Source organism: Boleophthalmus pectinirostris, unplaced genomic scaffold (assembly GCF_026225935.1).
Source record: "Boleophthalmus pectinirostris isolate CB_2022bp ecotype Guang Dong unplaced genomic scaffold, ASM2622593v1 HiC_scaffold_13, whole genome shotgun sequence".
Classification (NCBI taxonomy): domain Eukaryota; kingdom Metazoa; phylum Chordata; class Actinopteri; order Gobiiformes; family Gobiidae; genus Boleophthalmus; species Boleophthalmus pectinirostris.
In genome coordinates this window covers 12,434,548-12,460,917 of record NW_026571036.1, presented here as the reverse complement: position 1 = coordinate 12,460,917, position 26,370 = coordinate 12,434,548, and the positions used below count along the sequence as shown (strand labels likewise).

The following is a 26,370-nucleotide window of genomic DNA, read 5'->3' as shown; positions in this document are numbered from 1 at the left end:
CATCACAGCGCCGCATGTATCATCTGTACAGAAAAAAGGATTTTCTAAAAACATATATATTTTTAGGAGAAGCATCAAGTCTTCTTAAGTCACAAGGCTAAAGTACATGTCAAGTCCCAAGTCATTGACCTTCAAGTCCAAGACGAGTCCCAAGTCTTACTCCATTTTATCAAGTCAAGTTTCATGTCCTAAAAATATTGACTCAAGTCTGACTCGAGTCCAAGTCATGACTTGCAAGTCCCCACCTCTGGTTGGTAGCCTTAGGAATCAAACACTTTATATATAAGCACATATGAGCTAACATGGCTGTCTATGGGTGGGAGACCCAAAAGAGATAAAATATTGAACACATCCATGTAAATCAAAACTACCAAATGTAGATCATGGCCAACTTTTTTATTATTCATTATAAGTGATGTATGCCTTTTTTAAATATCCCCACTTACCCTTATCTTGTATGACCTTTATTTATGCCAGAACACAAACACAGAATCACAGTAAAGGCAAGCAAACAAGATAATCAATAAAAAAATGACAGATCTCCAAAATAAATTAGGTACAATTACAAATCAAAACATAATAATTCAGGAACAGCAATATAATAAAGGAAATTGTTATTATAATATATAATTACTCATTGCCTCCTGACTGTAACAGGCTGCTGTGCTCCTCTTCTTCATGCTTACACAACATGGATCTAGATACATGTTATTATTTTTTTTGACTGTGCCCCCGTCCACATACGTAACAGTACATTAAAAGTTTAGACACAGACTTGCCTCAACAAAATTGGAAAAGAAATGGGTCAAAACCCCTCAATAAAACAGTCTGTCTCTTGTAATATTTTGTTGCAGTAAACCCGTGTGGTGCACTCTAGAGCTGCGCAATATCTTTCAGTGAAGGAATAGTTAAAATGTTGTTATGATCCTAAATCTGAGCAACTGTACATATTTACAACGATGTTTCTGTCATGTTTCTGGTTTCTGACCAAACAAATTTTATTATTGTAGCTCACATTTACATTAAGTCTGTGCAACTCCATTTGAAAAAGTAAATACAGAGATTTACATTTCAACTTTAACCTAAGTGATACTTTAAGGGTTACTATGTGAAAATAGTATATCCAAATATTACCGTCATATCGGTATTACAATATTGGCATTTCCCCATAGTGGAAATGAAGATTCTCTTTTCTCCTATAATATCAAATTCAGCTCATATTATTGCACTACTTGTTATATCGTGCAGCCCTAGCACACTGTATAGACCCATGCATTGCTCTGGTAGCGAAAGCATGGACTGAACACTGCATTATTTATAACCCACTGACATCGTCACAAGCATCTCAAGAACTGTCAGTGGGGACATGCTCAAAGCCCTCGCTCTCCCTCACTAGCGCCCTCTCCAGGATGACACGACCCTCTTTGTAGCGCTGGCTCTCCTCTGTGGCGAACTCGTACATCCAGCCTAGTTTGCTGTTGCAGTTTTTGCAGCTGACGTCGCGCACCATGTGTCTCCCTGTGAGCATGACCCGGTCCTGTACCTCGCTGTGCTGCAGATTCACCACCTGGAAGCAAAGCGAGAGGACAGAATATAATACATTTAATAAATTGTAATTAATATACCATCTTAATTTATACATTTGATTCAGTAATAGTAATTAAAGCCAGGCTATATACTTTAAATGGACAATACGTCAGGAATAAGAAGAATAAATGAGTCAGGATTTAGTGAAATGATAAAAGAAAAAGAATCTTAAGAACCAAATGTTTGGGGTTACGTGTAAGCTCTGTCTTACTTACAGGTGGGGATGGGTGATTTTTACAAAAAAGTATGTCTGTTTTTTGCACTATCTGGATAATTCAGACCATATTTAAAGTGATAATATGCAACATTCTGGTGGTGGAAAGTCAACTAAGCTACACTTTATTGTCCCCACAGGGAAATTTGTCTTCTGCATTTGACCCATGCTTCACTGCCGTCGGGGCACTGCCCCAGGCACATTGGGTCCTGTTACTGGGACAAAGCCCTGGGGCCTAAACATGGTCACCCATTCAAGTCAATGGCCGAGCATAATGCTGCATGTTTCTAGATAAGCCTTTAGCTGTAAGATCCATCCATGGACCCTCCTGCCCACCGACCACACACAGCAGTGCTTGTTTGGGCACATGAAAACACACATGAGCGCGCACAAGGAGCGAGGTCTCACGTACTATTTGACAGCTCTGATCAATCAGAGTGACAACAGCCAGTGCGGCGAAGCTGTTTAAAAAGCAGTTTATAAGATAACTAAAGGATTTTCAGCTGAGAAAAAGTATATGATCAGGATCACTACAAATTTCAGCCTTTTTGAAACCTGACGATGCCCTGTTAGCCAAACACAAGCACGCACATTGCACTCTATAGGGAAAATCCTTTCTGGGCAGCAATTTTTTTTTTTTTTTGTAGTATCAATGAGTCGCCACTAAGCCAACTCAAGACAGCCCCACTGCATGATTCTATGAAAACAGAAAGCTAAATTAGCTAAAACCATTAACCACACAAAGGCAAAAATATTTCTTGTGTTCTTTGTTTGGAAGATTACACTAGACATTTCATGTAATTTTTAATCACCTCTTTTTGCTGTCAAGTTTTAATTCTAGCATATCCCCAGAGCAACAATTGAAATGGATTTTTCAATATATCTCTCACCTCTATTCATAAACATTACCCTGTGGAATTACATAAGCTGAATGTTCTTCTTGAGTGTAGGAGTGGTCAAAAAGCATGAATACAGGTGGTGGCTTATACCTTGTTGAACAGGAAGGCTCGCCCCGTGGCCCCAGTGAATCGTGTGGAGATGAGTTCAGCTCGATTTGTCAAAATAGTGTCACAATTTGCACAGGAGAAGAGGCGAGTCCCGCCAATGTGGTCCAAGAAGATACGGCCCATTTTGCTGAACTGAAAAAACAAAACAAAAACAAACAACAGTCAAGATAAGGTCATGTTGACAGACACTATAGTCCTGATACTGATAGATACTATAGATACTGTCCCTGAGAGCAACAGTATCCTGTATTAAATTATATTTTGTTAGAGCTCTCTTAGAACATCTCATGCTTTTTTGTTTGTTTTAATAATACTGAACCTACTGGCCAAATGCTTAACATAACTTCAAGATGTTATAAACTGGGGGTTGGGTGGTAACTTTACAAGTCACCAGAGCTAAACAGATGATCTAATTTGCATGACAACATCGGTTTTGGTTGACAAAGGTTTACATTGATAGTATTTTCTAAGCTTGACATTGTATTCCCCATGTTAAACAACACATTTTTACCCTCAGTAATGAGTAATAACTATAAATAACTCTTATGTTAAAGGCATGTAAAATGTGATGTTTGTTTAGCTGTAACTAGCAGTAACAGAGGCCAATAACAAACAACCTTTAGCAGAGCAGATGCCTCACCTCAACGCCGGTTTGCTGGTCCCCGGATAAAATTAAACGATAAGCAAAGACTTTTTGCTTCAAGGATATGGCTGTTTTACTGATATTGTCGTCTCTTTTGCCAAAAGAGTGACGCGTTGTCTCCGATGTTGTTGTTAAACTCAGCCCCAAGGAAAGAAACCAAGCTAACGTAGTGTAATGCAGCGTTTCCTGTAATCTGGTTTCAAAATAAACGTTATTATCAAATCCATGTGTTAATGCTCTTTGTCTGCAAACTTTTTACATGGTCAGTCTATACATACGTCGACAAATAAAGTGTAAAAAACATGTTCAGGTACAAACGCGGGTCTTAAGTCTTTCTTTTGGATACACTAAAATGTTAGTGCTATTATTTTGAAAGGTTAATCTGAACCGTAATTCCGGTCGTGCTATGATTGTTTATGTAGTTTCACAAAATAGCCACTAGAGGTCGAGAAGTAGTTCTAATATCAATAAATGGCCACGTTTAATTTTATTTAGACCGGTTTAAAGTACAGTATGATATTATTTTAGAGACATATATATTTATGTATATTTACAAATATCAATTATGTGTTAAATCTGTATTACATTAGAAGTCTCTGAAATTGCCCAATCATAAAGTAGTATTACAGTTTTGGGGCAAAGTGAAGTCAAGATGGACAAGAAAGGTTACTTTGAACAATGAGGCTGGCAGGTAAATGATTTTATTAAATACTAGAATTAACCATGATATGATACCACAATATAATAACATGCTACTTTCTTTAGTGTCCTTGCAAGTAGTCATCTCTTCTCACATGAGCCTCAACAGCACATGGGACCAAGTTGTGCTGCTACAGTCCCTTGAGCTCAATTGACTGTGAATAAAGGTACGTTATGGTAAACTATCTTGTCCTCATATCTAGAAATGTGTTTTCAGCATTTCACGTACACTGTGCATTTTGAGGAAGAATTGTTACACTACTTATCTTTTATCACATCATTCAATACTGATAAATCCTTTGGCATCCTTATTTTTTTAACAATTCTAGACCAAAAGAAGACAATTTTCTTCTTTCAAAAGTGAGCAACTTGTCCAGTGCTGCTAATCCCTATTCAGAGATTAGAAAGATGAATTGGGGTTCATCTGGAGTTAATGTCCTTGTGGGTGAGATAACACAGCAGCAGGCAGAAGTGTAACCTTATATCACAGTAATAGTAATCAACAAAATGAGTCTTGGGAATATCTGATCTGGAGAACGTGATCAGTCATGATGAAACAGCAAATACTTTAAGCCATCTTTTCACGATTTTCACAGACAAGTTTTATAGGTGAAATACCACTGAAAATATCATATGTGCACCATTTTCTTGATCATATTCCCTTTGAAAGAGTTAAGGCAGCATCGAGAAGAAAAACATTTTGACAACACTAATAACACATGTTATTTGGCAGCATTCACCTAATGGATACATGTTTTACAGTGTAGAGTACAGCTGTGGTAAAACTACTGCTCTACTATTATTACTACTGTGATAAAAAAGACTTCATTAATTTGTAGGGTTAGTCCTGGTTTCATGTGCTTATAATACAGGATGATAGAAATGAGACAACCTTATCAAACAAAATTTCTTAATCATGCATGAGGTAGCAGACATTTGCAAACAACAGTATAAAATGATTAAAAGATCAAGCTGATAGTTTTACTTTTCATGCTAAAATCAAATAAGACATTTTATACACAGTAAAAACATTGTTGATTCATTATGAGCTATAATGGTTTTCACTCAAATTACTCAAATTAAGCTTTTTAAAACAGTTTTTCTTCCCTCTCGGCCTCTTCTCTCACCTCTGTATCAGAAAACAGATAGTTAACCGTGATAATGCAAGTTTATGGTATAGTCCCATTATGTAAAATAAGAGCCATAGATTGAACAGACTCAAATGCCCTACATACGACTATCTTCTCATCAAGTGTAATCTCTTCCAGATAAACATACAGATATGTTAAATATGTAATATGTAGAAATGTAGATATGTCCTACTGAAGGTGTTGGTGTTTTCTAAAGGCTTATTTACTTTACTAATTCTAATTTAGGGTGTTTACTGAAATACGTTTGTATGTTTATATTTTTGAAATGCGAATGCCCTATTAAGGGTTAAAGCATTGTTGCTCTTTCTCATTGTTTCTTATTTTATTTCCTTTTTTCTGGTTTTGTAGTAATAAGTTTTGTTTACAGCTAATATTGCCTTACATCTGAATCTTTACATCTTTACATCTTTACATGTCTACATCAGAATTTTGTACCACATCATAATAATAACACCTTAATTAGCCTTAAGAACAAATACTTAATTTATGATGAACATATATAATTGAATTACTAGGCTTAAACATTTAAACATTTTAAATTCAGTCTTTGGATTTATTAAGGTGTTGTTATTATTAACGTGTTATAAATTTACCCAAGTTTAACCACACTGTCCTCTTTTTGTGTCAGCAAATAGCCAATCACAGTGTGTCTTCGTGACGCTTATCACTGATTTGAAGGAAGTCAGCTCCATAACAACATCAAAACATTCCCCTCCTTAATTTCTAATACTATTTCTATTTTTATTGTAACTCCACAATGGTTCTGTTTACATGCATGGTAAAAATCTGGTCATTACAGAGTTAACAGATTATTGAACGGGCACAGTTGCATCTGATTTCTTTCAGATTTTTCACACCTGTGCAGGTTTTGACAAGGAAGAATTATGGAAAACAGGGAAGTTATTGTGGCAAGGATAAAAATTAAAGAAGAAAAGGTATTTTAAAATCAGCTATACTTTGTCTTCCAAAATTCAACAATTTCTAGTTCTTGATTTTTACTGGCCATGTAAATATACTCACTGTTCACAAATTCAACTCATGACCCTGTTGCTGAGCTCTGACTTCTTTTCTACCTGTTGCCAAGTTTATTTAATCGTTGCTAATATTGATTACGTAACATGTCAGTATCAATTAATTAGACTTTCATTATCAGTGTAATAGATTTATTGTTACACCTTTGAACAATGGGCCAGCCCCTCCTCCTGAGCGTGTTTATGACCTGACCAGCGCACACAGTATATCTGATCATCTCTTACAAAGATCATTAAACATCACAGAGGAGAGGAGACGGGCCGTGGAGGTGCACCCAAAGGACTCACTATGGCTGAGATTAGGAGGGGACTGTACCTGGCTCTCGTTTCATTTCTGGGGCTCACATGGACCACTGGAGGTTTATATATGTCATTTATTGATTTATGCTCGTTATAATTGTTTTATTATTTTTTCATCATGATGTTATTAGTTGCGTGTAAGTGAACAAAAGTAAACACCTAAATTATGTCAGTAGAATCTCATGAACAAAAATGGCAATATCATCATTATATCATATTATTATATTAATACAAAAAGTGTTATTTTTGACTAAGTAACAGAATTATATGTTTTAGAAATGCATATTTTGGTTGTAGCCATAAAAGCAGAGAAAACTATTTAGACCTTGATTCTTTGCCTTGTTTTAGTGCAGCCAACATTATAAATATAAAATAGAGCAAAAACTCCTCAATGCTATTATTAGTTTATAGTGAATTAATGTTGTGCACTATGAAATTTGCAAAACGCATCTTGCTGTCTTAAAATCTTAGTACACCATACAAGAAAATGTACCTCTTATTCAATAGAATGTATATATTCAATACACTCAGAAATGTGTTAACATTTTAACACATTTTATTTATTACTAATTAATTTATTGTTCAAAGTTGATAGCCATATAAATTATCTCTAAACTGATTAAATTATACAGATAATAATGAATTGTTTTGAAAACTTTTGGGGAATTTTCACGTTTATTCTATATCATCATTATTTTTGTTCAGCTGTTTCATAATACTGAACAGAATGTTGTTGTTTTTTCTTTATTGCTAGTTCTTGTCTATGTTTTTTTTTTTTTTTTTTTTTTTGCATATATACAATTTTATCTCTCTCTCTCTCTTTTTTTTTTCTTTTTACAGTGATTGCCTTTCCTTGTGACCAGATACTTACTTCTCCATCTCCCCCTTCAACAGGTGATGATGTTTATTCATACGTTCAATAAGCTACATTGAGTTTATGTCTGTAAAAATAAATACATAAGTAGATTAAAAAATACAACATTATTATTTTAACGCATGCATAAAAAGTGTAAATAACTGACCCTCTTGTTTGATTGTAGTGGACAGCGTGCGTCCCTCAGATGTGTCCGTGCTCTCCTCGGTCGGCCTGGACTCAAACAGGTCTGAAAACTGTATTATTCACATGAACAGCAAACATGAGACCAGAGACTGACCATTACTATCGTTTTTTCTGCAGTCCGGAGCTTTCCGGTGTCTTATCAAAGCTCCAAGGTAATATGACCTTTTCATTTCTCTTTAAAGTTGTTGATCGAGTGTTTATAACGTTTCCAATATTAGATGACAGTTTATGGACTATAAATAATATTATAGATAACAGGAAAGTGCGCTTTGTTAAGGGTTTCTTTTACAATTACCATACATTATCTTTATGACTCCCCAGTATAGATTATGAGCAGTGAACTGTGATTGACTGAAGTTAAGTTAATCTTATACCACACTGCGAAAATGAAAATACCTTTATATAAAATTAATATTGAATAAGTAATTGTAGTTTATCAATGTTTAAGTTATTATATATAGGCATTTTACCTCAAATATATCCAATATTACTGTCCCAGCTGGAGATTGCTTCATTTATTACAGTTATAGCTTGGATAAATTGTATTTCTGAGAATAGCTTTAATTATCTATACCTTAATAATTGTCTCATAATACCAGAAACTAAACCAGGATTAAACCAGGTCTAAACTAGGTCTAAACCAGGTCTAAACCAGGTCTAAACCAGGTCTAAACCAGGACTAAACCAGGACTTAACCAGGTCTAAACCAGGATTAAGCCAGGTCTGAAAACAGATTTAAATCAGGATCTAAAACAGGTTTTTAGCCAGGACTGAACTACCGCGCCTCCTCCCATATGCCCCCCACCCCCCTCTGGTCTGTGAAATATTGTCAGATATAAAACCGGTCCATGGCGCAAAAAATGTTGGGGACCAGTTTTCCAGTCTATGTGGGCTTACACTTGTTCTGATACAGCTCAAGATCATTCTAAAGCTTTTCAGGAAAGGTGTATCTAGTTTTCAATCGATACTAATACAAAGCAATAACATATCTTCCCAAATACTTCCCAGTTCAGGCACTAACCCGTGTCACTTCTGTCTTTCAGAGCTGATGAGTTTGTTCAATCCGTCTCTGCTCAGTCCATTCTTTGATCCACCCAGCCTCCTCTCTCCTCTGTTCTTTTCCGACAGGTAAAGTGCAGTTCAAACAGTCATTTAGTCGTCTATGTCTGTGTGCTAGAGTTAGCTTGTGTTTGCAGTTCACTGATGGAGCAGGCAGAGGAAGTGGCCCTCCAGCTCCAGGACAAACCGGTACATAAATGACTCCATATTTATGTGCTTGTCAGTGTTTGGCTTGTCATTTACTGTGTGTTCTTGCAGGATTCCTGGAAACTAATGATGTTCTTTGTTCCAATGGATCAGCTCTGTGCGTGCGAGCAGAAACAGGTATCAGAAATCTCACAGTGTTAAAAAAATAAACAAGTCCAAAATGGGATGTATGGTGGCAGAGTGGCTAGTGCTTCAGACTTCCAGGAGATCTTTTGATGATGTGGTAGTTCAGACTCAGTGAATTTCCAGCCTTGAATTTGTTCATTTAAAAAAGAAAGCAAAAGAGAAAAAAAGTTATAAAGAAAAAACAAAAGAAAACGTTAATGGACACTGTAACTTTTAGGCGCCAGGGTTCACCAATACTTGACTCTGGATAGTATTGCTTTATCTAGAATATTCCACAGCATGGCATTAAATCTATCTTCATCAAGACAAGTGACTGGTATAGGTCAAATCCGTGTAGAGCCAAGCCCACTCATAGAAAGAATGCCTGTTTTTAAGTTATAGTACATGGAGTAGTCTGATGAAGTCTTAAATATCGATCTGAAGATGCATTATTATTTTGAAAAAAAATCTATATTTCACTTGATTGTGTCTGTTTAGGCCTTGTCTGCAGTTGATGAAACAGTCAGAGAGGTGGATGAAGCTTTACAGTTACTCCAATCGCAGGTACAGACCTTAAATGATCAATTCTGAAATATATTTTATTGGATATTTTCTGTAGATAACTTAAAACTGATGTCTTTGTATCCAGCTAAAGAAGACCATCGTCAGTGTTGCACTATGGGATGGAGAACAAGCCAGTCACCAAAGCAGGTCAGTCACACTACTACAAAAACAACAAACACAACATGTTTTAAGGACAATTAATCTGAATTGTAACTTTATCGACAGGAACTGTTTTTGTTCAGGATCCGTCAGAGAAGGAGAGGTCAAACTTGTGAGAGCGATGCAGACTTTTGCTTTGCAGGTTTCATATCATGTTTTTTATTTCGTTGATTTGATTGTAGTTTTTTTCTGGCTGTAACTGCACATTATGATGCTTGTGTGTGTTTTACCTGTAGAAATCTCTGGGTGAGCTGTTGGAGAGGAAGCGATGGTTTTACAAAAGCACAGAAGACTTCACTGTGGTTCTTCAGGAGTCACCGCTGCTCAGAGAAACTTCTGCTGTGAGTCAAAAGAAAACATTTTTATTTGTATTGTATAAACGTTGAGTAGTATCTTGTATTATATGAAGTGTAATATTACAGAATTGCTAATTTAACTTATGAAATGTGCTCACGTCACATCGCGATAGTCCAAGATTTGAGTCCAAGTTTGATAAAGCTTTGAGTTACTTCTTAACATAGGGTTGTTTTTCTGCTTTGTGAACAAGATTTAATGGAGACAAATGGACTTTTAAGAGTTTTTAGCCATGTTAAAACAGTGATCCCTTATCATTAACTCACTCAAAGTTGTATTTTGATTCATTTTCAAAGTAATCCTGTATTTTCCAGCATTCAAGGCTTGACTGCTCAGAAAATGTCTATTTTCACCTGCCCCCCTATGTCTGCCCACTTCATTATATTTACTTGCAATCATTCCAAAAATGTAGACTCCATGTGTAAGGTTAAAAATGCCTTTTAGCCATTTTTGAACAATAAAAACAAGTAAATAATTAAAAATATGCAGCTTGTCATAGTAAAATGCCATTGGGGGCCATCAGTTCTTCAATTTTGAACAGGATATCAATGGATCCATTTCTATTTTTAAGCTGTTTTAGATAAATTTTGTGTTTTACAGTGAACAGAATATATAAAATTTAAAATCATATCAATTGGACGTATTTAAGTGTCATATATGGAAAGCATAATGTTTCTTCTTTCTCAATTGCTCGAAGAATAACTACTCTAGATTTCTGCTTAGTCAAAATACAACTTGATCTATTATCTAATTATCTCTGAATGCTGTTACGATTGTTTATTTTTGTTTTGCTTTTTTTATCAGAGCGGTGCCTCTTATACCGACTCATACCACACAGATAAACTGCTGGTTCAAACGTGGACGCAACTGGTGAGTTTTCTTTGGACAGCGTGTACGATTCCTCTGAACATACACACCATTGTCTTCTTTGATGAAACATGAACACAATGTATGGCCTGTCCTGCAGCTACAGCCTACAGTTGACAACGCGAAACAAGGGGACTTCGCTCTGCCCTGCCCCTCTGAGGTAAGAAACTGGACGCAGCCGCTCGCATAACAGGCCTCTTGTACTATATAGAATGACTTTAAGCTACTACTATTACTATTACTCATTGCTGTTTGTACTACCTGCGTGTGTTTCATCGCGTACTTTCTCTGTCCTCAAGTTCCGGCCCTTTTTGAGGACGTCTGCGAACTCGTATTTAAAGGAAAGCAATGATGTGTCACTGCTAGTTGAATCAGTGAGTATACTGGGTTAAGATGATGGATTTAGGATTGGGTTAATAATTTGTGTTCAGCTTACAGGGACAGAGATGCCATGTTTGGACTTGAGCCCCTCACCTTCAGTACCAAACACAGGTAAAACACTTTGACATACCTGTAAAGTCTAAAGAAAAAATGCTTTTAATTATCACTGTGGTATCAGAATCAGTATCAAGTCTATTTCTTAGTGTCTAGAGCGAGTTTTAAATTTTAGTATTGTTCGGTGACAACACTAAATTGGACTAACATAATTAATATAACTAATATTTTGGTTGTGTATATGTAGTACATAAGCTGAGACCTGGAGATGTCAAAGTGATGGCTGCTCTGGGAGACTCTCTGACAGTGAGTATTTCTCTTGGATTTTTGTAAAAATTAAAAATGTATTCAGATATTGACCTACTAATACTTTATCAATCCAAATACCACTACTGTAGAGTCAGACTTTATACTGCATTAAGAAAGGGGCATTAAAGATACAGTATGTAACTTTCTGGATGTAGTACATGTCCTGCCTTTGTTCCATGGAAATGCATTCTCCATAGACGTAGAAACTTTTATGTCTCCTCCAGACCAAATAAGAGTCAGGTTTGTGGTGGTGCAAGCACACTCACAGTAAGAACTCATGTTTATTGTTAAAGTTTTAAGTCAGTGCAATAAACGCCCAAAATTAAGAAAAAAAAGCTAATACAAATGTTGCATACTGTGGCTTTAAGTAAGAGTTACACTAAAGTGAGGCTAAATAATTGAAATTGTAGCCAAGTTGCTTAATGTTAACTTGATAATGAAATTACCAGTTATAGTAGAAACACATTAATTCATTCATTCTTAAAATGTAAACCATCATATCATAAATCTTTATTCATTAGTTGAATACAAATTTGAATAAGTACATACAAATTCTGTTGTTGAAATACAAAAAAATCTCCATACTTAATATAAAATGTTTAAGCAGTCGTCCATAAGGTTATTGAATATCGTTTTTACGTATTATTTTATATTCACAGGCGGGAAATGGCATTGCGTCAAGTCCAAATAACATTCTGGACGTCCTGACTCAGTACAGAGGTCTATCCTGGAGGTTAGGACTGGTCTAATGAGCATACATGTACTATTTGGAGCACAAACTCTATCAGTTACTTTCTTTACTTGTTTTTCAGCATTGGAGGAGATGACAACTTGACCAGTGTCACCACTTTACCCAGTAAGATGTGATATATATGAATTATACATATGAATTATATTTCAACCATTACAAACATAAGTAGACACGAGCCACGGACATTAAATAGTGGTGGTGAAGAGGAGAAGATGGTGAGGCTGAGGGGGTGATGGTTCTACTGCTGTGGAGGAGTCAGGGCAGTGTAGGGATAAGACATGTTGCTGAAAAAGAAACATGGACTGCACAGTGTAAATATAAATGTCTTGAGAGGTGATTGGTTGAAAGGAAAAAGTGACAGTCTGTGCTTCGCTGACAGGGACAGAGAGGAAAAAGGAGGAAGGACTGTTCATCAATTTACTATAGGAAAAAAGTGAATACAGCTTGTTTCTTCTGGCAGACATCTTCAGGCACTTTAACCCTAATGTGACGGGGTTTGCTGTGGGCACGGGCAGACAGAACAATCCTGAGGCCGCGCTGAACCAGGCTGTGGGTGGAGCCACAAGCCAGTGAGTCACACTTTATTACACTTTATATACACTCACTGCTACGCACAAGGATTCATCAAGTAAATCAAGACTAGTCGACTGTGAAAAATGTATTTAGACAATACAGACTCTAAAACACATATGGAATTTGCGGTCATACCATACCAGTTTCAGTACTATAGCTTTAAATATCTGCCAATACATCTGATACTTTCCTAAAACAAAAACAAAAAAACTGTTATGGAGTTGTTATTTATCTCTTAAGTAACAAACAAAACAACTTTGTTTAAATAAAAGTTCAAACATTATGAGACTTTCTATGACCAGGAAAATCATCTTCAATTCAATAAATATAACAATATTTTGAAACCAATGCTCGATGAAGCAGATTTTTCAGTACCAGTGCATCCCTAGTCCTCGTCTACACTCATGTTTACTAAAGCAGTGTCTGTATCATTCAGGTGCTTAATGGGTAAAATCTCATTATTACCTCATCTGTTTATAGTGGTTCTGATTTAGTCTTATGTTGTTTTGTCCTATACTGGTTCTGAAAGGCTCAGGCCCTTAAAATGTATCATCACATGTACATATTTTACATTTTGTATGTATGTAACAGAACATAATTCTCTTGTTTAGCAATTTGCTGACCCAGGCTCAAGCTCTGGTGAAACTCATGAAGAACGACTCGGTAAAGACAAAAACACAAGAGACGATACTTTCATACTTGCAACCTTCCAAGCTCCTTATCCAAACCTGATGTACTTTGCACTCTTTATTATATCGAAAATAGGATACTAATTGATGTAAAAACCATACCGAAATTAGATACTCATTTGAGCAGATAGTGATACTAAAAATCATACTTTATTGTCTGAAGAAAACATGTTTTTAGTTTTAAAATTGGTATTGAAATCAGTATTGAATCTATTCCTAAGTATCGCAATTGAGTTTTAGTATTGTGACAACACCATTGTTTATTATGTATTATATATGATATTGATTATGACATGTCTTTCTAGAAAATCAATTTAACAGAGGACTGGAAGGTTGTTACTATATTTATTGGAGGAAATGACCTGTGTGACTTTTGCAAAAACTCAGTAAGTATAAATAAACTTGAATACATTATAATTTTTATTCTTCGTAAGGCAAACAATTACTTTATTCCCATTATTCTCCCATTATTCCCTTTTGTTACTTACAGCTGTTGTATTCTGTGGAAACTTACATTAAGAACGTGCGAGAAGCCCTGGATTACTTGCAGAAAGAGGTAATACTGCTATACTACTACTACTGCTACCACCACCATTACTACTACTATACACTACTATATCCTGTGCACGTGGAACAATATTTAGTTCTTGGTTACTGATCATGTAGTTTGTGTTTTAGGTTCCTCGTACTCTGGTGAATCTAGTGGAGGTTCTTCACATCACACCACTCAGAGAAATGCACACAGACACGTCACTCAAATGTCCAACGTGGCTCGTAAAGTGAGTATAAAGTGATGTAAAACTGATAATGTAGTGTACCTATTCAACACTATGCTATTATGATGCACAGATCTAGTATTATAAATACAAAAATTTATTTCTAAGTTTAAATTTAAGCAAGATAGTTGTTTTGAGCATTTTATATTTTACATTCAAGTCAAAAATTACATTGTGGTATGAATATATCTATGGTATTTTAGCAAAACATTCATTTGGCAGCGTTTACATGAAACTAAATTGAAAATGTGTAATGGTGTAACAAAGTCTATGAAATTACACAGTTAAAGTAAAAAAGTATTTTGGTAAAGTACTTCTCAGGTAAGAGTAACTGTCTGGACATAACATCTGATTTATAATTTGAAGTTACTGTCCAAAATCTGTAATTTTCAAGGGATAGATGCAAAACGGATGGATGAGAAAAATTAAATCATATCTGGTGCAAGTGCGAGAAACACAAATGCTGAGATCAACATAAAACTTGTATCACTTGTGAACTTAGACACAAAGGAAAGAGTAACTAAAACTTTAGTAGTAAGAGCACTGTTACTTTCAATGAGAATATTATTCAAGTAGCAGTAAAAGTATCCTGCTAGAATTGTGCTTTTTTTCTTTTCATGTATGTAATAGTATTTTGATGCTGTACTATATTTCCTACAGTATCCTTTGCCCATGTGTGATCATGCCTAAAGACAACTCTGCAGCGCTGCAACAACTGGAGGCTCTTAATAGAAAGTATCAGGTATAAAATCCACCCAGAATATATAAAGTGATATTGATTGATTAATTATCTGTATTATAAGGCTGCTGTATGTCTGCTTGTGTCTTTAGACTGCACTGAATGAGCTGGTGGAGTCTGGCCGCTATGACACCCGCTCTGACTTCACTGTGGTGGTGCAGCCGTTCTTCAGGGAAATATTTGTCCCTAGACTCCCTGTAAGTCACAGCTACAGCATATTTAAAATCAATATGTTACTGTATTATGCATAGGGCTGCAGCCATTAATCGAAATAAGACTCGTTTAGCTGTCTTATGATAATTGTTAATCATTATCTGGAGCATAAACGGACTGTCACACATGCCATTTGCTGTCATAATAGTTTTTATCACAAAGATACTAACATTATTAAATCAAAATGAGACTGGAAGAATGTATTTTTTGTGATTGTTAATTTGTAAATATCAGTATACCCCCATTTGGCATGTATTAGCCTTAACTGGTTACTCTTACAAAATATCCAAGTTACATTAGACATTTTTTGGACTAGTCAACAACAACAACAAAAAAATCACTGACTCTTTAGTTTCAGTCCCAATTCGGCATCCAACATGAATGTGGTATAAATGTATAAATGTTTAGTTTCCCTTTTAGTTAAAACACACGAGACTAGGTAATCAAGAACATACATCTTACTCTACAAATTTTGATAATGTCATATTAATTTGTCTTGAGTATTTTGCATCTATCAGTTAGGACCACGTTGCTTATAGTCAGGCCTCCATTTCAAACAATTCACTTCTCACTGTTGCCAGCAGAGGGAGACACACATTTATATTATATTAATCTTTTAGTTGTGAGGCATGATATTTACCCTTAAACTAATCAAAACTATCATACACTTTCAGGATGGCCGCCCAGACCGTTCCTACTTCAGCGCCGACTGTTTTCATCTTAGTCAGAAATCCCAAACGCAGATGGCCCGGGCTCTGTGGAACAATATGGTACGACTACAATTTATTTAGTTTAATGCTATTGTTTCGCTTTTTTTGTAGTAGTAGTAGTAGAAAATAGTCAGCTTTCAATATTACTTTTTTCCAGTTGGAGCCACTGGGCAATAAAACCACCAAACACGATTTTGTAGCAGGAATTGAACTTAAATGTCCAACAAAGGTAAGAGGAAGCAAGAAATGAATAAATAAATACATAATTATAGAAATAAAAATAATAAATATAATACAAATAAAATACAAAAAAATATACAAAAATATTTAATTAGAAAAAAATGTATGTTTGATGGTAGTGATTAATTATATAAATAAATATTTTTCTGTAGACGTCACCATACATCAGGACATACAACAACAGTGACTACATGTACGCAGGCCCCCCGCCGACCCCTGATCCTATTACTGTAAGTATTATTATTTTCCTGGGAATGTTTTAGTCTGAAAAACGGGCTGAATCCTGTTTTATGTGAAATATGTGATCTTGAGATATTTTAGATATTTGCATTATTATTCAGAAGGGTGTAACTTTCCAGGGGAGACTTACTACAGAGCTTCAAGTTAGTAATAAGCCGCCTGTTCAAACTTGATTTTTTGATTTTTCTTTTTTATAGTTTAGTGGGGGGTTTTGTAACGTAAAGCATAAAAAACAACAATGTAATCATTTTATATTTATTAATAATTAGGGATGTAACGATATCCAAATTTCTCAGTATGATATTATCACGCATACGGACTGAACCAGAACTGATCCAGGACTAAACCAGGACTGAACCAGAATTGAACCAGGACTAAACAAGGACTGAACCAGGTCTGTCGGGACTTGCCTGGAGGTGCGCCCACGTAGACTTTCAGGTGATCAGGAAACCGGAACCAGAGTGGGACCAGTCCGGGACTAAGATCAGGACTGAGACCGGGACTCAGATTGGGACTAGACCAGGACATAGACCGGGACATAGACCGGACTGAGACCGGGACTGAGACCTGTTTTAGTCCTGGTTCAGTCCTGGTTCAGTCCGTATGCAGCATAAAAGTCCAGCATCACAGTTCAAGTCACGAAAATGGGAAACGGCTGTTATCCGTTTTTTCCGTTACTTATATAGATTCATTTCATGCCATATTGTGGAACATTTCAGTAAGAAAGTTAAATAGTGCAACAACAACAACCAGTTTCATCACAGAGTACAGCGTAGTCCTAAATAAAATGTGTATTTCAGCAGCATTTTAGGTATTTTCAAGGTTCATTATCTACTTAATTATCTATTATCTATTAACCACACAACAAAATCAGCCTGTTAAGATTTTACCTAACTTATCTCTATCCATTACAAGCATATACATGTTGTAATGCCACCTGATTATTTCATTACATCATTTTTATATTATAATTCCTGTTAATCTATTTTAAATCTCTTCTCTTTCCCGTCAGAATTGGGGTAGTGACTTCTCGTGCGTGGACCTTGCTCCATCTAACCCCGTGCCCACATCAGGTGAGACAATCTTTATGGTCTTTGTTCTACAGTGGCTGAATACTATCTATACTTTCTCATGATATCTGTGTTTGAAACTATAGTTCACAGACTCCGACCGGCAGACATCAAGGTGGTGGCCGCTCTCGGAGATTCTGTCACAGTAAGATCATGTTAATATTTATTACTATTATGAATGGGATAAGATCAAAATACACAAGGTACACAAGGTCTCACAAGATCAAAATACCATAAGATTATTGTATTGTAGTGTATTGTTTTGTTTTATATGCAGTGATGGAGGCAGTGTTTACCTCTTCTTAATGAACTGCACCCTTTTTCACGAGCCTTTCACCCTTAGTCACATAGATACCAGCAGCTCCCCCGTCTCTGCTGTTTTTGAGTTATTATAACCTGTTTAACTGTCAGATTGCAGCTTTGTTGACCTGGTTTATGATTAATATCTGTGTCATTACTGGGTCTATTCATATGGAAGCAAAAACTGGCACTTCTTTGTCAGCTTAAACAAACAAAAAATATGTATATTGAACAACCTATAACCAAAATATCTTAGGGTTATGGTTATGTTATATTATATCTGTCTGCTCTCCCCCTATTTATTTTGCACATGTGCTGAGGTCCGAGGGCCAGCTCCAGCTCGTGGTGCCTAAAACCAGATTTAAAACCGGGGGGGCAGGGCCTTATCTGTAGCCGGCCCCAAACTCTGAAACTCTCTTAAGACCCACTTTTATTCTCTTTTAATACCGCGTGAGAGTTGTGTGGTCCTCTGTGGTTTTTTTGTTTTGTTTTGGTTTGGTTTTTTTTTTTTTTTTTTATTTTATTTTTTTATTATTATTTTTTTATTCATTAATTAATTTAATTACATTTTTAAAAATGTATTTATGTATTGATTTTATTATTTTTGTTCATTGATTTTATTATTATTATATTATTTAATGATTCTATTAGTTTTGTCATGATTGAAACATAATTTTGCTGATTTTTTATTTTTATTTTTTTAAGTAAAATGTTTTACATTGCTATGTGAAGCACTTTGGAAACTGTCTTGTTTATAAAATGCTACAAAAAAGTTGGATTGGATTATTTTGCAGATGTATAGAAAAAATTGGGTTGTGAGTATGAAATATCGAGATTTTAATGCAACTATTACTTGTACTTGCTCAATATAGCCTGGTTTAGTGCTACTGAAATAAAGTGTGTGTGTGTGTGTGTGTGTGCATCATTACTGCCTCCTTAGTATTTCTATTACAGTTCTGTTATAAATTACACTAGAGGAGAACTTGTTTTAAACCTGTAATTTTTGTGCTTTCTATCATTATGTCCTTGAGCCAGACCCTTCACCCATATTCCACCCTTTTGTGTCCTCGTTTCACAGGCTGGAGTTGCCGCTAAGGCCAAGAACTTGTTCGACCTGAGTAAACAGTACAGAGGAGTGGCATGGAGGTAACATGAAAACAAAAAAAGACCTGTCTACTTTTGCAATTTTACAGTGTCACCATGACTTGTACTGTTTTGCAGCATTGGAGGAGATGCAAGTTTAGAGACCGTGACCACATTACCAAGTCAGTTTTTACTCCGAGCTATTTTATATTTTTTAGATTTGTCTATAAAGTTTTGCTATTCTAATTTGATTTGTGTTCCGCATTTTTAATAAAGGTTTGAATAATATTAAAAAAAACATTTATCTTTTTAGACATTTTAAGGAAGTTCAACCCAAACCTTCTGGGATTCTCCGTTGGACAACTGGCTCTGAAAAAAGGCTTCAACATGGCCCAACCTGGAGCTAAGTCTTTGTATGTAATGTTATCTAACTGCACAATCTAGGGGTGTAACAATAACCAAAATATTGTGATACTGTATTGTCAAAAGTCTCTCAGTAATATCGAGCGCCATCACAATATATCGAATCACAAGTTTATTTGCTTAAATTCATTGTTATGGTGCAGCAATAGCTAAAAAAAAAAAAAACAGAGGGAACTACATAGACCATGATCCTTTGCTCTGTTTTGGTGCAAACTAAATGAAGAAATAACAGTTCTAAGCACTTTTAAATCTTAGTTCTTTGTATTAAGTCTTGTCAAGGCATTTTCAAGAGGAAAAAGCAGCATATTCACAATTTTGTTGGCCTCCACAAAATATTGCAATAAATATCGTACCGTGAGATTTGGATATTTTTACATCCCTAGCACAATCTACTGATAAGGATTTATATATTTAATACAGTTTACTTACTTTTTTCTCACAGAGACATTCCAACACAAGCAGAAGCTCTGGTTAAGGCCCTCAAGAACAACAAGGTAACGTTGTAATCTCATCTATTGATATTAATATTATCTTTGTGTGTATTAAAGGGTCTGTATTACTCTAATTTCTGATCTGTTATAATCAATCCTCATCAAAAACATACCCGGAGTTGTGTTTTGTTTCATTCGTGTATGTTTGACACACAAATCCATATTTAGGCTGAGTTCTTCTCTCAAACAGAAAATGTGGTAATACAAGTGCTCCACTGTGTTTTTAAACTCCATATACCTTTACTAGAATCATTTGGATAATTTAAGACCTGGAATTGCCAATTTCTACTGAACTAAAAGTAAAAAGGAGCTGTAAACTTGAAAATTATCACTTCATGACATTACAGGGTTTGAACTTTGGAGATGTTGATAGTCTAATATTACTATTTGTTAAGTTCCGTGATCAATGTACAGAAGCAACCACATCATTTTTGTCATGAACAAAATATAAGTTTTCCTTCTTCCCACTCCTTTTTTGAAAAATGTGCTTTTCTGTTGTTTACAATGTGTATGTAATATACTGTATATGATTATTGTTTCTCTCTTGGCACAAACTCAAAATAAAAAAATCAAGCAATACAGGATTGTGTGAATGGAACAAAACACAACTCAAAGTATGTTTTTGAGGAGGTAACAGCATTTTGCACAACTTAAAGCTCACAGGAGTCAATTTTGTGTAATATAGGACCTTTAAGAAACCACCAATGTGTTGTATTTGATATACCACAGGAGGTGAATTTTGAACAAGACTGGAAGCTGGTGACGATATTTGTGGGGGATATGGATCTTTGTAACTACTGCTTCGATCAAGTAAGTCACAACAACAATAAAAGCCACTTCTACCAAATAATTACAGTTTTTAACATGTATTTTTACTTTGTTTCAACAGTACAACCTCACAGCCGAACATTTCAGCCGCAACATAGAGAAAAGTTTGGACATACTATATCAAAGTGTAAGTTAGATGTTATTATTCACCATGCTAAGTAATAATGTTAAAGATGCACTATGTAACTTTTAGGGTTTGTCTGCTTGTCTCCATGGTGATGTTATTGCTTTGCCTGTACTGTATTTTCCGCACTATTAGGCACTCTGGATTATAAGGCGCACTGTCATAGAATGGTCTATTTTTGAATTTTTTTCACATATAAACTGCACCGGACTTTAAACAAAACACAACAGTTGGATGGGTCAGTCGGACTTAGGTTGGTGCGTTCACGGTGACTCTGGGCTTTGTTCAGTTGTGGCGTGTAGGGAGGGTGCTGTCTGGGACCACTGGATTTTTGGCGTGTTCGCAGTGACTTGTTCAGTTGTGGCTAGAAGTGGCACATTGCACTCGCTTTTTCGGTTCGTTACTCCGTTCCATTCCTCGTTTGCATGGAGTGATGAGAGTGGCTGAGGGTGTTTTTCGCTGTGCGGTCGCTGTCTGCTCCGTGCGTGTTTGCGTGCGCTGCGGGTGGTGTGGCTTTGTAGTTTACTTAAGTCGTGCTGCGACACCCGAGTGGATTCGTGTATAGGGTGCTCTGGATTGTGGGGCGCGCAGCTGTTTTTTGATGGGGTTGGAAGCTTATGAGTGCGCCCAATAGCCCGGAAAATACGGTAATCTTATAGCCAGGCTGGCGCGACCTAGTGTCTCCGCTCAATTAAATTTTTCTCCAACGACTAGGTCAGGAATCAGAATACACTAAACGGTTTGCAAGAACTCCAGAAGTGTGAGTTCGGGCACCAGCCAATCAGCAAAGAGCCATACATTCTGTGTTCCCAATGTCGAGGATTTAAAGCTGGAACAAAGAGAATGTTTGGTGAATTTTATCAAGAGGAAAGACGTTATTGCCCTTCTTCCTTCGAGATTTGGGAAAAGCTTAATATACCAGTTAGCCCCGTTAGCGGCGCATTACATATGTCATGACCAAATAGCAGCGAATGGTTAAATGAAAAAAAGAAATAACCACCTACCGTCGAGCAAACAAATTCTAACGCTGCGAGGTTAGATGGTTTCTACGAAGTGAAACCAGCTGATGAATCAGGCTAGTAATCTTGTGCAAAATGGCATAAAATTTATCTAGCATTTATTTAATTACAGGTGTTTTTATTGTTAAAAAAGCACAGAAAAACCATTAATTCTTAATTCTATGAGCAGAATTGCGTCTCCACAAATCTGAGCTGTAACTTGAGCTAGAGAGAGTGAGAAAAGTTACACAGAGCGTCTTTAACTTCACCTTTAACTGAAAATGTGCTGATAGTTGTTCATGTCTCTAGGTCCCTCGTGTGTTGGTCAATGTCGTCCAAGTTTTGCAAATAGATCCAGTGAAAACAGTTCAGAGAAACACAATTGGCTGTGGCCTCCTGCAAAGGTATTTCATTTTTCTATAGAGACTCTGGTGTAATAAAATAAAGAAACTGCAAGATTAGGAGTATTTTTTTTCCCACAGAACGCAGTGCCCTTGTGTCATTAACCCCACCACAAACTCCCCCGAAATGGAAGAGATAAAACGGATAAATCATGAATACCAGGTAAGCTTCCCAAAGAGTAAAAGAGAAAAAAAGAGAAAAAGTAATTACATTATTGTTCCATTATTGTAATTTACTTTGTTGTACATTACTATGTTAATGTTTGGGTGGAAAAAATCAGAAAGAAATCAGATTAGTCACATCAGATGGAGCTCTGTAGTGGCAGTGGTTACATTCACACTCAATATCTGACCAGTTTTTTGGAATTATAAAGCATTAAATTACATCAAATTACAGCAAAATTAATTATGTCATTTAAAGGGCTATTTTTTATGTTTGTTATAATGTTGTTTCCTCATCAAAACATACCTGGAGTTGTGTTCTTGTTTCTAAAATCCATACACCTTCACTAGTATCATTTGGATAATTTCAGCGCAGAAATGTCCAATATCGACTAAACAAAGGGTAAAATGAGCTGTTGAAAACTACCGCTTTGTTACATCTCGAAGTGGAAGAGCATTTTGAGTTTTGAGTTTTAGATGTAGACAGAAAAATAATAAAGGATTACTCAGGTCTGTTTTTGAGGAGGAAACAATTTTCTAAGATGACTAAGAGCTCACAAGTCAATTCTGCATTTTTTTCTTCCATTTTCAGGCTGAACTTGAGTTTCTACTCTCTAGTGATCGATATGACGGGAAAGAGGACTTCGCTGTGGTCCTTCAGCCATTTTTACACAACTACTTTCTGCCACACATTGGAGTAAGGAGCATTTAAAACCAAAACTAAATGTAGTTATTGTGTAATCTGTCCCTGTATCTTGTTTACTCTCATCCGTTTTGCAGGAGGGAGAGGTGGACACCAGTTTCTATTCTCTGGACTGTTTCCATCTAAGTGACCGGGCGCAGGCGGAGATGGCCATAGCTCTGTGGAATAATATGGTAAGGTTTAAAAATACAAAACAAAACAAAACAAAAAATCAGTGTATTATTTGTTTTTCAATATAAACCAAAAATAAGAAAATGAAAAGACAACAATTTTTTTCATTATTTGTCTCCAAAACCAAAATTAAAACATGGATAATGATTCTGAAATTATTTTTTCAGTTTTCATTTTTGTGTTTAAATTAATAATGGAAAAATCGGATAACGGCCGTTTCCCGTTTATGTGACTTAAACTGAGATGCCGGACTGAACCAGGACTAAACTGGTCTCAGGCCTGGTCTCGGTCCCAGTCTCAGTTCTGGTCTGGTCTCAGTCGGGTCCGGGTCTCAGTCCCGGTCTCAGGTCTGATCCTGGTCCTGATCCTGGTCCTGGTCTGGTCCCGGTCTCAGTCCTAGTTTAGACCTGGTTTAGACCTGGTTTAGTCCTGGTTCAGTCCTGGTTTAGTCCTGAGTCAGTCCTGGTTTAGTTTTGTTTCAGTCCTGGCTCAGTCCTGGTTCAGTCCTGGTTCAGTCCTGGTTCAGTCCTGGTTCAATTCTGGTTCAGTCCATCATCACAGTTTAAGTCAAGTCAGTTTTTTCCATTTTTCATTTAAACACAAAATTGAAAATTGAAAAAACAAGTCGTTATCCATTTTTTCATTTTGGTTTTGGAGACAAATAAAGCAGAAAATAGTCTTTTTTTTTCATTTTCTTATTTTTGTTTTTATTTTGGTAAAACAAATGAATGAATGATACACGGATTTTTTAAAAAAAGCATCAAGATGAATGTTGTATTTAATATCATCTGAAACTTTGACAGCTGGAGCCAGTGGGAAGGAAGACAGCATTTAACAACTACACTTACGACCGCTCCAAGCTCCACTGTCCCTCGCAGGTAAGAATAAGTTTACTCCTATAGATACTTTCACTAGCAAGGCCCACGCCAACAACGACATAGCGCGAAGAAGTTTATTGATAATGTACGAGGCGGGCGGAGATGGCTGGGTTGAGGCTCTGGGTGGGGGCTTCGTCTCAATCGGGGCTCCCCTCGTAGGTGTTTTATAGCTGAAAGACGAACAAGACAAGGGGTGGGAGAGTGGGGTCGAGCTGAGACAAACTGGGATGATGGGAAAGGCTGCTACAAATAGGCTTTTGGGAAATTAGAGGTGTGGTCAAAGTGAGTTGTGGTTCGTTGGCGAGGAGGAGAGGGCGGTTGAGGCGTGGTCCTGCTCCTGAATCTCAGTTAAGTCTCAGATAATTGGTAATATTCATCTGCATAATAGACTTTAAAGCCAAGAAAAACACCCAATATATAGTAATAATAGTAGTAGTTTTAAAAGGTTTGTCTTTAAAGTTATCAGGAGAAACTGAAACAAAGGTTAAACTGGCACTTACAGCAGTTAGATGCAATGAGACAACTGTACATAATTTTTGTTAGAGAGAAGCAAGTGTAGCAGGCTGACAGTGGCAATGTTCACATGCACATTTTTGGATGATTCAGCTGTTTACTTGTCATTTTAATAATTATATAATTCAACAATGTGATAATAATCAGATTTTGAGTGTGCATGTAGCCACAGACAGTAATCGTGATCTGATTTCTGGACTGAATATGATGAAAAAATTTGAAAAATAGATGAAAAGAGTTATTTTAAAATTAATTATTCTTTGTCTTCCAAATACAACAATCAAGTCACCAGATATTTTTCATTATCTGATTTTTTGCATGTAAACACACACCAAAAATCACATCGACATCTAATTATTGGGTTATCCCATTATTCTAGTTATCTGATTTTGACTGGCCATGTAAATGATGGACAGTTGTAAAATGTTGTGCCTCCACTCAATTTCATTTCTCTCCAGAGACTAGGTCAGGAATCTGAATACACTGGACGGTTCGCAAAAATCTTGGAAGTGCGAGTTCAAGCACCAGCCAGTTGGCAAAGAGCCATATATTCTGTTCTGGCAACTATTCCCTGAGATCAAGGATTTAAAGCCGGAACAAAGAGAATGTTTGGTGAATTTTATCAAGAGGAAAGACGTTATTGCCCTTCTTCCTATGGGATTTGGGAAAAGCTTAATATACCAGTTAGTCCCGTTAGTGGTGCATTACATATGTCACAACGAAATAGCAGCGATTGGATAAATTAAAAAAAGTACCCGCCTACCATTGAGCGAACAAATACTAATGCTGGGAGGTCAGACGGTTTCCACGAAGTGAAATCAGCTGATGAATCAGGCTAATAGAATCTGGCAATGGTTCAAAATACGTTCTAACTTTAATTTAGTGAAACTCTTGCTTTGATTTACATTGACACAATAACATGATTATCTTCCTCACTCTCCTCGCAGACCAACCCCTTCATCTTCACCAAAATGAACAGTTTACCAGAGGTTACCACCACCCCACCTCCCACTGTGTCCCAGAGCACAGTCTCCCCCTCCACAGACCCCACGCCTTCTGTGACGGGACCCCAGCCGCTGTGCTCCCCCGAGTTGCCCGTGTGGGTCCCCGTGCTGGCCGCCGTCGGGAGTCTGCTGGTCGGGTTTGTGGTCTCCTGGGTAGTTTGTTCATATATAAAGAAAAGCAAAAATGTGAATATGAAAGGAACCAGTTTTTAGATATCAGTCTTTATAGAAACACAGTAAAAATGTTCTCTCACTCAGTTTGTATTTATAAAAAAATATTCTGTTTTATATGTTTGTCATGATATATCTGTATTTATAGACAAAAATACATTAAAAAACTTTCAAAATGTGGCTGAGTTATTGAAAAAAGACAATTGTTTTAGAATAGTTTATGGTTGAATAAGGTTGAATCTTGAAAAGGCATTGATAGACAAATTCTGATTAGATGTTTTAATATTTTAACGTATTGCTGTTTAAGAAATTAGGAATCTAAACTATTTGGTATTAGATTTGACGACAATTCATACATCCAAGCTGCG

At 36.3% G+C, this 26,370-nt stretch overlaps 2 protein-coding genes across 2 annotated transcripts; one reads left to right on the top strand and one right to left on the bottom strand.

Moving 5' to 3' along the window:
- Positions 1-377: 377 nt before the first annotated feature.
- Positions 378-3,607, bottom strand: LOC110154083 (protein yippee-like 5). The gene is made up of 3 exons (XM_020918022.2): positions 3,449-3,607; positions 2,791-2,940; positions 378-1,567 (listed from the first exon to the last, which is right to left on the bottom strand). The coding sequence occupies exons 2-3, from the start codon at positions 2,929-2,931 to the stop codon at positions 1,346-1,348; spliced, it is 363 nt and encodes a 120-aa protein (XP_020773681.1). The 5' UTR covers positions 2,932-2,940; positions 3,449-3,607; the 3' UTR covers positions 378-1,345.
- Positions 3,608-6,621: 3,014 nt separating this feature from the next.
- On the top strand, positions 6,622-26,324 carry LOC110156767 (phospholipase B1, membrane-associated-like). Its single transcript, XM_055149772.1, has 43 exons — positions 6,622-6,691; positions 7,473-7,526; positions 7,673-7,733; positions 7,810-7,844; positions 8,736-8,820; positions 8,889-8,940; positions 9,010-9,075; positions 9,562-9,627; positions 9,713-9,774; positions 9,853-9,928; positions 10,023-10,127; positions 10,945-11,010; positions 11,108-11,167; positions 11,307-11,381; positions 11,439-11,499; positions 11,690-11,748; positions 12,411-12,484; positions 12,564-12,607; positions 12,963-13,071; positions 13,687-13,738; positions 14,070-14,150; positions 14,255-14,320; positions 14,443-14,543; positions 15,201-15,282; positions 15,372-15,476; positions 16,167-16,262; positions 16,360-16,431; positions 16,595-16,672; positions 17,695-17,755; positions 17,839-17,897; positions 19,131-19,198; positions 19,274-19,317; positions 19,449-19,548; positions 20,001-20,052; positions 20,779-20,859; positions 20,939-21,004; positions 22,309-22,403; positions 22,482-22,563; positions 23,155-23,259; positions 23,343-23,438; positions 24,240-24,314; positions 25,775-25,984; positions 26,310-26,324. The coding sequence occupies exons 1-43, from the start codon at positions 6,622-6,624 to the stop codon at positions 26,322-26,324; spliced, it is 3,222 nt and encodes a 1,073-aa protein (XP_055005747.1).
- The last annotated feature ends 46 nt before the right edge of the window (positions 26,325-26,370 follow it).

Excerpts from the sequence above, each read along its gene's own strand:
- LOC110154083 (XM_020918022.2), bottom strand. The coding sequence starts at position 2,931 with ATGGGCCGTATCTTCTTGGACCACATTGGCGGGACTCGCCTCTTCTCC. Across the intron at positions 1,568-2,790 it reads GAGCCTTCCTGTTCAACAAG|GTGGTGAATCTGCAGCACAG; the intron begins GTATAAGCCACC and ends CTTTGCTTCCAG.
- LOC110156767 (XM_055149772.1), top strand. The coding sequence starts at position 6,622 with ATGGCTGAGATTAGGAGGGGACTGTACCTGGCTCTCGTTTCATTTCTG. Across the intron at positions 14,321-14,442 it reads TGGATTACTTGCAGAAAGAG|GTTCCTCGTACTCTGGTGAA; the intron begins GTAATACTGCTA and ends TTTGTGTTTTAG. Across the intron at positions 23,260-23,342 it reads ACTTTCTGCCACACATTGGA|GAGGGAGAGGTGGACACCAG; the intron begins GTAAGGAGCATT and ends TCCGTTTTGCAG.